The 13,617-nt window shown below is 45.8% G+C and overlaps 1 protein-coding gene across 5 annotated transcripts in view; it reads right to left on the bottom strand.

Annotated features, from left to right (window-relative positions):
• UTRN (utrophin) overlaps window positions 1–13,164 on the bottom strand; it is a 591,543-nt gene extending 578,379 nt beyond the window's left edge. For 3 of the 5 annotated variants that reach the window (XM_062186876.1, XM_062186879.1, XM_062186880.1), the window contains exons 1-2: window positions 12,655–13,163; window positions 6,607–6,765 (exon numbers count right to left, since the gene is read on the bottom strand). In XM_062186876.1, the coding sequence (XP_062042860.1) occupies window positions 6,607–6,685 (79 nt within the window). In that variant the 5' untranslated portion in view covers window positions 6,686–6,765; window positions 12,655–13,163. Of the gene's footprint in view, window positions 1–6,606; window positions 6,766–11,977; window positions 12,120–12,654 lie in introns of those variants that run through there. The other 2 variants (XM_062186881.1, XM_062186877.1) reach the window with 2 other exon arrangements.
• Between the last annotated feature and the right edge of the window lie 453 nt (window positions 13,165–13,617).

Genomic DNA, 13,617 nt, shown 5'->3' with positions numbered 1-13,617 from the left:
GAGAATATTTTTATACACATAGCAAGAATAGCTGCTCTCCTCCACTAGACTTGAATTTCCATCAGGCCTACTGTCCATCACCACAAATCCCTAGAGCTCCTGGAAAAAAACAAACCTGCTCAAAGACTTCCCTTCAAAGCAAAGGTATTCCAGCCAAGGAAAGCTGCAGGGGAAAATAATGAACTATTTTTCACAGTCCCATAACCGGTTTAGAAAAATGCCCCCATGGATATTTCTTTAATGAGTATAAGAGAAAGAAGGATACCAATTCCTCCCTAAATAGAATGCAACCACTGTCTATGCTTTAAAAAAAAAAAAAAAAAAAAGCCTCTGAAAGACGAACAAATAAGGTAATCTTCCTCATAAATTTCATAAACCTGAATCTTGTTAGGCAAGTTTACTTTGTTGCAAACATAGCATATTTTCAGGTTTGCTATAAATGTAACCAGATATAATACTCCATATTAAATAGTTTTATTTTTATTTCCCTGGTCTCCCTCTTTTTTCCTCCCCCACACACCTCAACCAACTCTTTCAATACCACAGATACCTATCTGGGCATCTGACCAGGACTTAAAGTGTGCCAAATGTCAGTGCATCTGAAATCCACTACCTTTTTTCACCAGCCAGTTAAAAGCCTTGAACAGCAGTCAGAGGAGAAGAGAAAAGGGAATTCACGTCAGAAACAAATTATCCATTTCTCTATCTTCTACCCAAAGGACTGCCTGTCCTCTGGTATTTTCCCCTTTGCTGACTTTCAACAGAGAATGGCCAAGACCAGAGCCAAAAAAACAAGGAAGGCCACGGGAGGTGTAAAAGCAGGAGGTTGTGTGTCTTACAATCTGCTCTCCCTTGCAAGGCTGTGATGCCAGCCAGGGACCCAGAAAAGTTCTGCCTCACAGCCCAGGGTCCCAAGCTTTTATCTATGAAGGAAGAGAAACAAAGAATGTATAAAGACAACAAATACAGTGCCAGATTTGCAAAGATCAAAACCAGGCACGTAATAAAGAACCATCCAGGAGCAGAATAAAGTGTTTTGTAAATTAGAAGATGGGGCATTAGGTAGAGGTCAAACATAGAGTTTCTGGAGTCAGGGCAACTGTGTTCTAATCCCAGCTCTTTCGAGCTCTGGAGCTTTTTCCATCGAATAAACATTGATTGCTCACCTATTATAAGCTAGGAACTGGGCTTGGTGCCAGGAATGGATTGGTCCCCACTCCTGTAGTGGAATTCTAGTGGGAAGAAAATTAACAAATGCACAATACGAGAAAAGTAGCAGACAGCAATAAAAACAATAAAAATAAATGCAGAGATTCAGTCAAGTGCAACTGGGAGAGCTACTTCCTAAAGTCAGCAAGGTAGGCGACATTCAAGCTTAGATCTAAATGACAACAAGGAATCAGGCAGATGGAGGAGAAGAGGGACATGCAAAGGCCCTGAGGTAGGCACGCCTGGGCTTTTAGAAACCTAGAAACAAGTCCAACGCAGCAAATTAATTCTGCATGGCTCACATTTTTCTTCTGTAAAATGGTGGCTGTAGGATTAACCTCTTAGCACCATACTTATATCTGCACACAGTATATCCAGGAATGTAAGATACTAGGATTATCGTCATTATCCTCACCAGTGAGGGCTCAGCACTAGATGCAGGGTGACTACAGCATAGGCGTGGCTGGGTTATATGACCTCTAAGACTCCCTCAACAGTTAGATCCCAGGATTAGACAAGAACAGAGAAGGTGAAGAAAGAAAAGATAAAATCGTTACACTTGGGCTTCTTGCCCAAGGTCTTTAAGAGAACTGAACCAGAAAGCTGTGGAGCTTACCCGACTAATCTGTTCAACAAAGGGCTCTTTCCCATCACCAAGTCTTTGACTCCCACCCTTAAATTTTCAGAATCTCTACATGTTGACACACTGTCCCTAGCGCTGAGGTCTACTCCTTTCAAAGGGCTCTAAGGTAAACTCACCACAAGAGCACAGAGGATACACAGAAGGATAAAGTATGCTCTGTTACCAGTTTTAAAGTATGCTAGTTATTGTCTGAATGAAAAGAGCAATGAGGATATTCTATTTTAAATGTGTCTCGCAGTTCATATTTATATATCTGTATTTCATATTTAAAATGATCCATGCGGCCGGCGCTGTGGCTTAACAGGCTAATCCTCCACCTTGTGGCGCCGGCACACCGGGTTCTAGTCCGGGTTGGGGCACTGGATTCTATCCCGGTTGCCCCTCTTCCAGGCCAGCTCTCTGCTATGGCCCCAGGAGTGCAGTGGAGGATGGCCCAAGTGCTTGGGCCCTGCACCCGCATGGGAGACCAGGAGAAGCACCTGGCTCCTGGCTTCGGATCGGCAAGATGCGCCGGCCGCAGCGGCCATTGGAGGGTGAACCAACGGCAAAAAGGAAGACCTTCCTCTCTGTCTCTCTCTCTCACTATCCACTCTGCCTGTCAAAAAATAAAATAAAATTAAATTAAAATTAAAAAAATAAAATAAAATGTTCCATGCACAAGTTTATTCATAATTTACTCCATTGGTGATATATTTCACTTTTAAAGATCTTATTCTTGCCCTACGACCTCTAAATACTTACAAATTTGTTGTTCTTTCTGAGGCCTACTAAATAAGACTGTCAGTGGCAAAGTTATTGATGATGAATTTGATATATCTGCCATTAAATCAGAAAAAGGTCTACTTTTACCCAACTTCAACTTCTTGGTCATTAGAGATTAAACTCATTCAAGTTCTTTTCTTGCATTTAGTTGGATTCAAAGTAAATGTACTAAAATCATAAATAAATGTATGGCTTTTATATCCACAGAATTATTCGCTCCCCTTAATAACTTTGTTTCTCTTTAGATGTGAAAATGACTTTTTAAAATGAGATTAAAAAAATCATAGATGGCATGAAGCAACCTAATACTAAATGAGGACTATATAAACAATCTCAATAATTTGAGATAGCAAGCAAGTACCTATTTATTATGCCAGAATTGTAGAGTGCTCAAACTTAAGAATTTTAAGAAAAGAGTCTTTATGAACCAAAATATTAAATTTATCAATATATTCTCAACATCAGCTTTTTTGCATCCCAGTCTTCACCTTCACCCCTCTCAACTAATCCTCCCAAAGAAACCTAGAGCACAGGACTAGAATTGAAATTTTCCAATAAGAAAATATTTCTCTTTACAAAATGGAAAAGCGACAGATTCAGCATACAACCCACCAAAGGAGAATCTTTTAAAATATCTATATTGTATGTAGATCATTCCTATACTTTATCTACAAATCTCTTCATATTACATTTTGAATTGCTATGAGACATTACCACTGTATACTAAGTACTTACCTCAAAAGAATTTTAAAAAATATTACCTTCTAGAAAACAAGAGTAAAAGTAGTAGCTTCATTCAATTTCAGACTTATCTGCGGACTTTTGAAACATAATCCAGCCACAAGAATGTGATTCCTATCTCAACTATGCAACAGCTACATTTTCAATGTGTTTTGAAGTAGGTGCCACCAAGGGAAAAAGTAATTGTCATAACCTTGGCATTAAAACACTAAACAACTTTAGAGGTTTTAAAAATATAAGAACTGGGCCAGCGCCGTGGCTTAACAGGCTAATCCTCCGCCTTGCGGCGCCGGCACACCGGGTTCTAGTCCCGGTCGGGGCGCCGGATTCTGTCCCGGTTGGTCCTCTTCCAGGCCAGCTCTCTGCTATGGCCCGGGAAGGCAGTGGAGGATGGCCCAAGTGCTTGGGCCCTGCACCCCATGGGAGACCAGGAGAAGCACCTGGCTCCTGGCTTCGGATCAGCGCGATGCGCCAGCCGCAGCGGCCATTGGAGGGTGAACCAACGGCAACAAGGAAGACCTTTCTCTTTCTCTCTCTCTCACTATCCACTCTGCCTGTTAAAAAAAAAAAAAAAAAAAAGAACTGGGTGGCACCGTGGCTTAACAGGCTAATCCGCCTTGCGGTGCCGGCACACCGGGTTCTAGTCCCAGTCGGGGCGCCGGATTCTGTCCCGGTTGCTCCTCTTCCAGGCCAGCTCTCTGCTATGGCCCGGGAAGGCAGTGGAGGATGGCCCAAGTCCTTGGGCCCTGCACCCCATGGGAGACCAGGAGAAGCACCTGGCTCCTGGCTTCGGATCGGCAAGATGCGCCGGCTGCAGCGGCCATTGGAGGGTGAACCAATGGCAAAAAGGAAGAACTTTCTTTCTGTCTCTCTCTCTCACTATCCACTCTGCCTGTCAAAAAAAAAAAAAAAGAACTAAGAATACATTTCCGTTGAAGAGCTTTAGAAAAATAGGTAAATGCAAAGGCAAAAAATAATGACCCCAAAGTGCCAAGATGACCACTTCTAACATTTTAGTATATAACCCACTAAATTCTTTAAAACGTATTTTTACCAAAATGGCTTTATACAACACATTTTTTTTACTTAACAATAAAACAACAACATATTTCTATACACATATGCACAGCTATATCACTGTTTAATGAATGCATAATTTTTCCCTTATGTTTATACCATGATTCAATTAGCTCCAAGGAGATTTCATTTGATCTGTTCAGATGTGCTACCATGAAAAAGGCAAAGTAGGTTTACCACTATTTTCTAAACTTATTTGACCCTGATATCCTTTTTGAATTACACATTAACAATTCTAGTATTTGTGATTCTTCCAAGATACTTTGGGAAATAATGACCTAACCAGTTCCCAATACTGGAATTTGATGTTCTTTACCATTTTTTATGATAAATAATACTGTGATCAACTTCCTGTATGTACTGTATTTTTTCATATTGCCTAAGGGAAAACTATAATAGAATTACCTAGCCAATTGATATGTAGTTGTTAAAAACATGCAGTAATTTTTGCCAAACCACTTCCCAGATGCGTACAGCATCTTTTGAAATAATTTTAACTTAAAGAACAGTTTGGAAGTTTATGTACTCATCATTTATACCCAGTATTTTTAAACTTATATGCTGTATAACTCCTCACAATTCACAAACATGACTGGCGTAGACATTTCCTTTCTTTCTTTCCCTCTTTGGTACATCTTTACACAGGTGAAAATATATTCTGTATTCTTAAATATTAATAATTTCTTATATTTACATGGTGCTTTATACCATAATAATGAAAACATTAAAACAAAAGAATTTTAGAAGAATGGACATCCTCAAAGCATACTTCAAAATAAGATGGTAAACTGAACCTCCAAAAGATCCTCCAGTTGTCACAACACTTGCTATGTGTTTAGAACCAAGTCTAGAATAAGGAAAATCTTAACCAATCAACAAACACTGATATCACGGAACTAAATGCATAGCCCAACACAATTATTTTAGACCTCATGTGCAGTGCATTTTTCTGCAGTTTAAAATAATGAGAAATAATCCCTAACAGAATATAAAAATGCGTTGCACAGCAAAATCAGGTTTGAGGTTCGTCTGCTGCTTTAAAGTGACGCTGGATGTAATTTCATACCTCAGAGTCACTCTGAAAGTTACTTAAGTACAGTGTTCCCACCCAGGGTAGTCTGGTATGACTGGTATAATTTTCAAAGCTCAGAAGGGTTCAAAAATATCTCCCCTTTGAGGTCATCCTAGAATGACATTTGGAGCGTTTTAAAAATATGTAGGGACCTGTGTTGTGGCATAGAGCTGCAGGTAGGCTTCCTATATCCAGCCCCCTGATAATGTGCTTGGAAAGCAGTGGAAGATGGCCCAAGTCTTTGGGCCTCTGTACCCATGTGGGAGACCCAGATGAAGCTCCTGACTCCTGACCTTGGCCTGGTACAGCCCTGGCCATTGTGGCCATTTGGGAAGTGAACCAGAGGATGGAAGATCTTTCTCTCTCTCTCTCTCTCTCTCTCTGCCTCTGCTTCTCCTTTTCTATAACTCTGCCTTTCAAATAAATAAATAAATAATCTTTTTTTAAATATTCAATAGGTCTGAAGTAGAGCCAAGGTATCTGCATTTTAAAAACCTCCCTTGATCCATTTGAATGGCCAGAATCAGAAAGCACTCAACCAAAGAAAAGAAGGCTCGGGAAGGGGTGAGGTCCCAGTTTAAATGGTCCTATCACAACCATTACTCTTAGTCTAGTACATTAGATTACATAGGTGAAAACTCTACCTTGGGAGGAAGGACAGGTGGGAGCTCTGGCAGCCAAGAGAGACAGGGGTGAGGATAAAGTCATGGAACACAAACCAGCAGAGGAACCTTCCTTAAGCAACTACGGAACTTCCTAATTTAAGCACAGAATCCCTCCAATTTCCAGACGACAGGGTGAAGACACTTGGCTGAATGTTTTGTCCTTTAATGAAGTAGTCTTCCAAATGAACAGCATGCAGCTGCAAGAGGTTTCACCAAGCAATGCCAGTCAATATACAATGAGACAAAACCGGGTAGAGAAATGAAGATAGGACACTCCGACATACTATATTTCCCTTTACAAAATGATAGTCATTGGTTAGAATAAAGTTTCTCAGAAGTTTGCCTCACAAGAACAATGTAAAACAAGCCGAAAAGCCAATGGCTTCTAAAGATTTATACACAAAAATCCATAACTGTCTTGAGCTTCCGTTACCTACCAGATCTGGATTTAATGATATCACTGAATTCATTCTGCCCATCGTCTGGCCTGGCTTCATGCTCCCCATACTTGGCCATCGTGGCTGAGTTTCAGAGTAATCCAAGTCCTCTTGTTAAGACTCCCAACTTTCTCTAACAGTCCAGCTTGACATCAGAACCTGAAAACAAAAGGAAAGCACTGACTTACAATATGTATAGATATATATTTTAATATAGGTGACTATACACAATTACATAGAGTAATCAGTAAATATTTTCTGAGCACTTAGCATGTGTAAGGCATCGATGCAGGCCATGGTATGTGCCTATCAACAACAGATATGGTCTTGGCCAGGATGGAGCCTACAGACACTGAGAAATTCATTACATGGTGAGTTATCTCATAACCATACAGATGGGCTACAAACACAAAGAACCATAGAGTAAAAAGAGCACACAGCAGAGGAATCTGACCTGCGTGGAGCTATTGGAGGTGGCTTTCTTAAAGAAGTGACATTTAAGCCAAGCCTTCAAGATGAGAAGAATATGATTAGCCAAAATGGGAAGTCTAAAGAGAAAAGTAAATTCCTCATGTGAAGTGGCAGAGAGAATCACGGAGCATTCAAATAGCTGAGTACAAGCCAGTGGTTTTGGAAAGAAGACAGCCAAGAAGCAAGTGCAAGGAGGCTTCAAGTTCATGGAAAACTCACACATCTTTTAGTCCCATTTTCAGTGAACTTTCTGAAACCCTTTCACCTATCTGTTGAACCAGGTGAAGACAGCTTAAAGCAGGAAAGTAACATGATTAGATTGGCATTTTAAAGAGATGGACCAGAGTAATATGTGGGGAAGCACTGAAGACTATGGCCAAATATACCAAAAAGCTAATGAAAGAACCTAGGCCAGGAAGATAACACATGCAAAATGAAAATTTCTTTCAACTCTTCTGCATCCTTAAAAATGTCCCATAATATGTTTGGGGAAAAAAATTCCTATCCGTGACCCAGTAATCAATCTTCATATAACCAATAATGTGCTATCATGCAATACAAGCAAAGTATACTGCATCATCTATACAGTAACTTTGCCAAAATGTCTAAAGTAAAGCTAATCGTGGGCAGACAAATCCAGACAATGTGTAGTTTACAAAACAAATGGCCTTGTCTCTTCAAAATTGTCAATGTCATGAAAGCCAAAATTACCTGGAGGAGAGGGAACTTGGTAGATTAAAGAAGACTAAACAGACATGACAACCAAATGCAATCCTTGGTTGAACTCAGAATTTTAAAACATTTTGGAGATCATCTGAAAGATCTGAATTCAGAGTGTATCTTAGACATTATTATTCTATCAATCTTAAATTTCTTGAACATTAATTGGGTTGCTAGCCTGCAGGAGAACCATCTCTGATAGTAGGAGACATATGGTTATGTATTTAGCAATGGAGAGTGATAATATCTTCAACTTTCAAACAGGGCAGCCACATTTATCTGCAACTACCCAAACGAATGTGCATGTTGCTATATGAATGTATACATATATATGCATGCATACAAAGAGAGAGGGAGATGAAGCAAATATGTAAAGTAATTGGGGAAAGTAGTTAAATGTCACCTAGGTGTTAACTGTGTTAATCCTTCTACTATAACATTACAGGCAGGAAATGGCTGTGGCCCAGATGAGGGTAGATAGATAAGAAATGAGTGGGTAAGTGGGGTATTTAGATATTAAACAAAGTCGCTAAGATTTGAGAACTGATTGCACATTACAGGTCTAATATACTAAGGTGAAATTTGACTCCCCAGTTTTGGTGTGGGCAATTAGATAGCAGATGAGCCACTCACTGAGCCAGGAACACGGGAAGACACCAGCTGGGTTAGGGCTGCCTCTGAGAAACATAAGTGGAGATGACAAAAAGGCAATTGGACATACAGATCAGGATCTCAGTAATGGCCTGGATAAGAGCTATAAATCCAGGTATGTATAAATCCAGGTATGTATATGACACATCCATTGATAAAGATTTTATTCTGGAAGATACTTAGTCTGAATTCTGCTGAGCACAGGTACCACTCAAATAAAATATTTCTAGGGGTGAGTGTTTGGCACAGCAGTTAAGATGCCACTTGGGATGCCTGCATCCCATATCGGAGTGCCCAGGTTCAGGCCACTACCCTGCTTCCAATCCAGTCTCCTGCTAATGTGCACCCTAGGAAGCAGAAGATGATGGCCCAAGTGCTTAGACCCCTGCCATCCACTTGGGAGATCCAGATGGAGTTCCTGGCTCTTGAATGGCAAGGCCTAGCCCTGGTGATTTCAAGCATTTGGGGAGTGAACCAGGAGATGGAAGATATTTCTCTCTCTCTCTCTCTCTCTCCCTCTCATCATTCTGCCTCTTAAATAAATAAATAAAAAGAATCCATCATCCAGTGTTACTATTTCAAAACATAATATTGTATATATTAATATTTTATCATATATAATATTGAACACTCACAGAGCATTAATTTATTGTATATAATATTCATAATATGTAACTGTTTTTTCTGATCAAATCAGGAAAAGGGTATATTCTAAATAATAAACAGATCCAAATTGTAAGTGCTAAAGTAGTTGGGCCAGATGAAAACTATGGTATCTCGCTAGAGCTTTAAGAACCATTTCCTCTCTGGTAGGGAAGAATATGTGGATTGGATCATCAATCTGCCAGATTTTATGAGAGTATAAAAAACATTTTTATATGGTTTTACTGCTGTTAAGAATTTATGGATTACTATGTGATTAAGTTCCTTTCTTCAGGTACAAAACTGTAAAAGATTTGCTAAACTCTTAAGTGGTATTTTATTATATTCAAGAACTAAAAACTTTGTTCAGAAGAATGGATATAAAATTTGATTATGGAAAATCAGATTTGCCTAGGAAAAATTCTCTTTCCTGGACAGACCTATTCTCTTTGAGATACTGCTAACTCCCTCCTTCACAAATAGTCTTAGTCAAGGGTCTCCACTTCAGTGCTTTCCAAAGACTCTGTCCACTGCATAGGAGAAAAAGTAAACCATTTATGCAGGACTTCATTTCTTTTGCAGGGGACTAGTAGTACTTCTTCATTATAGTGTTTTACTTCTCCATTCTCCTCATTTTTCAATTTTTCTCTTCTTGCTAATGAAACTCCCTGTCATACTGCAAACACAGAGCAGAAAAGGTGGTAAGAGCAAGAAAAGAATGGGGAAGGAAGGAGAGAAACAGAAAAACAGATGCTACTCAAACAGGGATAGCCACTGGCTGTCCCTTGATGCCTCTAAGGGCCACGGGACTCAGTTTGAGTCGCATAAGGCAGAGGATCCTCCTTCTAAGTCACGGAACAGTGTGTCAAAAGACTTAGGCCGGCGCCGCGGCTCACTAGGCTAATCCTCCGCCTTGCGGCGCCGGCACACCAGGTTCTAGTCCCGGTCAGGGCGCCGGATTCTATCCCGGTTGCCCCTCTTCCAGGCCAGCTCTCTGCTGTGGCCAGGGAGTGCAGTGGAGGATGGCCCAAGTCCTTGGGTCCTGCACCCCATGGGAGACCAGGATAAGCCCCTGGCTCCTGCCATCAGATCAGTGCGGTGCGCCGGCCGCAGCGTGCCAACCGCGGCGGCCATTGGAGGGTGAACCAACAGCAAAGGAAGACCTTTCTCTCTGTCTCTGTCCACTCTGCCTGTCAAAAAAAAAAAAAAAAAAAAAGACTCAAAAGTTGCACCTCAAACACTGTGCCCCAGCATCACTCTCCACTTCCACATGCACACCTGGAAGGAATACCACCTTCCACACAAACCTAGGTGAGAAACTGAGAGTATGGGGCTGGTGCTGTGGTACAGCAGGTTAATGCCCTGGCCTGAAGTGCCGGCATACCATATGGGTGCCAGTTCAAGTCCCGGCTGCTCCACTTCCAGTCCAGCTCTCTGCTACCTGGGAAAGCAGTAGAAGATGGCGCAAGTCCTTGGGCCCCTGCATCCACGTGGGAGACCCGGAAGAAGCTCCTGGCTCCAAGTAGCTTCGGATGGGTGCAGCTCCAGCCATTTCGGCCAACCGGGGAATGAACTATCGGATGGAAGACCTCTCTCTTTCTCTCTCTCTCTCTGCCTTTTCTCTGTGTAACTCTTTCAAATAAATAAATAAATCTTTAAAAAGAAAGGAAGGAAGGAAGGAAGGAAGGAAGGAAGGAAGGAAGGAAGGAAGGAAGGAAGAGTAAAGGAAGGGCATGTGGTAGAAGCATTAAGCCCTACACCCTTGCAATTTAGTGCTATCACTGCCTCACTTTGCTGTCCCTTCTGTAAAGTTTACCCACTCCTCCTGCAGGACCTCTCTGTCTGTCCTGTGAACCAGAAGGCAAGAGTGTCTGGCGGTACCCCTAAGGAGAAAACCCGCAGGGAATGGCCTAATAGGTAAAAGCCATGTTTTCATTTATTTCACTTTGGGGATTATGCAATAAGGACATGAAACATTCCACAATGTTTCATTGTGAATGAATATTCGATAGTGGACAACTATGATGGAAATACAGTTTAAGTCCTTGGGGGAAAAAACAAAAAACAATTCTCTGACACTAGGAACCCACAGATGCTAGAGTGGAAAGGGACGCCAAGGCGGCCAAACAGTCAAAGCGACCACAGAGTGCCAAGATCTGCGGTGCACTCTCGGGTGCGCTCCAGGGAAGGGTAATACTGCTGTGATTAAGACTTTTAACAGGGCCAATTAATTTTAGGGAGGCACCCAAAGGAGCGTTAAAGAGCTGTCCCACCGGTCCCAGACACGCTGGTAAGGAAAGGGGGCGGGGATGGCTCCACGTAAGCCCTGACCCTCGCCGCCCCGCGCGGAAGCCGAAGCACCAACGCGCTTCGCATTCCTCCCGCAGCGTCCCCCGCACCCACCAGTCTCCAGCACCTGAGGGCCACCGGAGGCCGGTGCAAGTTTCCGAGGAATGGCTATCCGTGCAGCCGCGGGGCCCGGAGGCCCGGTGCGCCGGCCCCACCCGGGGACCCCAGCCTTCCCGGAGCTCCGTGCGCTCCGGCCGCAGAGACCGGCGCACCGACCGTTCCTAGCCCGGCTGGAGGAAGTGACCCGCGAGGCCCTGGTGACCCAGGTGACCTGAGGCTGGGAGACAGGCGGTCCTGCCCGGACGGAACAGAAACAGGGAGCATGGTGTGAGACCCGGGTCTCTCCAGTTCAGTGCAAAACTAAGCGCGCGGTAGACACGTTTTCTCCTCCCCTTGAAACAACCCTGGGACGAGTCCCCTTCGCCATCTAGGGCTTGAGCGAAAAGTTGCTCAGTCCACAACTAATGTTTTGTCGGCTTCTTAAGTGGCCTTGGGCAACCAGAACGTGGATCCCGGGCCAGAGCAGGGCATGAATTACCTTGTCAGGGGCGGCAAGCGATGCCAAGAGTCCGTGAAACGCGGCGACCGCGCAGGGCCCTCGGCCTTCCCCGGGCGGCTGGCGGGGAGCTGGGGATCGCGCCACACGCTCCGAGGCCCCACCCTGGGGAGCAGCAGCCACCCAGAGGGCAAGCACGGCTCCTGCCGGGCGGCCGTCTGGGAAGCGTCCCCTGCAGCTGACCACACGGTCACTCTCTCTCCCCACCCTCTCCTGGCGGACTCCGCCGGGGCCCCGCCTTCCCCGGGCCGCTTGTGTGACAGGCTCTCCTAGGAGGCCACGTCCCCTCTCGCAGATCACTGGCCCAGCGCCCCGCACCGAGCGCTGCACGGACGCGCGACCCTCGCGCCCCGGCGGGACGGGAGATGGAGCGGCAGCACAGACGGAGCCCCAGGAGGTGGGGTCCCAGGACCTGCCGGCCGGAGCTTCCTCCACAGGTCTGGCGTCTCCCTCCCGCACGGGGGAACTGAACTGAGGTTGTGAGGAGAGTGCCTGCAGCACAAGTTGGTCCCATCCTCGGCCCTGACACTCGGGAAGGCGCTCGAGCTGTGGACCCGCGGCGGAAGAGCCGCAGGAGGGTCCCACCTCCTCCCCGCCCCTCTCCCAGCGGGCTGTGGTCACTCTACCCAACCTGACGCTTTAATAATGCAGGCGCTTACCTGGTGCGCGCGGGCCGCCGCCTCCACCGCGTCCCGAGCCGGCCCGGGGCTCCTTGGGGCGTGTTTGGGTCGGAGCCACCGCGGGGGTGTGCGCAAGGATAAGTTTGGGGGGCGCGGTTCTTTTTTTCTTAATGAAACGTGGAGAACCACACCAGATCCGAAAGACAAAAAAAAAAAAAAAATTTTTTTTTAAGACCCAATTGGAAACGCCCCTGGCTTGTGCAATCTTCCTGCCTGGTAGTTCCGCCAAAAACAAAAACAAAACAGTTCAGGCGCAAACCTGGAGCAGGCGCGCAGGCACCAAGTTTGCCAAATGCTCCAGTTTTCCGTGTGCAGAAACGACGCGAAGCAGGGGGGCGCCTATCCCCGAGTTTCCCCAATCGTCTTTGGAAGCCACAGGCCCCTCCTCGCCCCTCGGCGGGAGAAAGCCCGCGGCCCGCCGGGCTGCCTGCTCCCCTCCTCCGAGGAGAGGCGACTCCACAACTTTGTGCTCCAGAGGCTCGCAGCTCCCGCGGCTCCTCCTCCGCCGCCGCCGGCCTGCCCCTTTGTTGGAGCGCAACGCCAGAGGCAGAGAGCGGAGGGTGGGGCGCCGGGCGAGCGCCCGCGTGCCGCCGCCCCCGGGGAAGGGGCTCGCGTCCCGGCACCCCGGGCTTCGCTCTCCCGAGGAGGAGGCCCGGCGGGTCCGATCCCCGGGCCGCCACCGCCGCCGCCGCCCCCAGCGCTCCGGCTGCCCCTCCCTCCTCCGCCCCGCCGCCGCCGGCCCAGCAACTTTGTTCCCGGGTTCGGCTCGGGACCCTCCTTGGCGGCCACCACGGGCACCGCTGCGGGAACGAGGCGCCGCGGGTCACCTGACCGCGCGCCCGGTCAATGAACGCCGGCCCTGCGCGCCCTCCCCGCCCGCAGCTGCCTGGCCCCGCGCTCCTCGGGCCTGGGGCGGCGCGCCCTTATCCAGCTCCCGGAGCG

This window comes from Lepus europaeus, chromosome 3, assembly GCF_033115175.1.
Source record: "Lepus europaeus isolate LE1 chromosome 3, mLepTim1.pri, whole genome shotgun sequence".
In the NCBI taxonomy this organism is placed as follows: Eukaryota; Metazoa; Chordata; class Mammalia; order Lagomorpha; family Leporidae; genus Lepus; species Lepus europaeus.
This window is presented reverse-complemented; position numbering and strand designations above follow the sequence as displayed.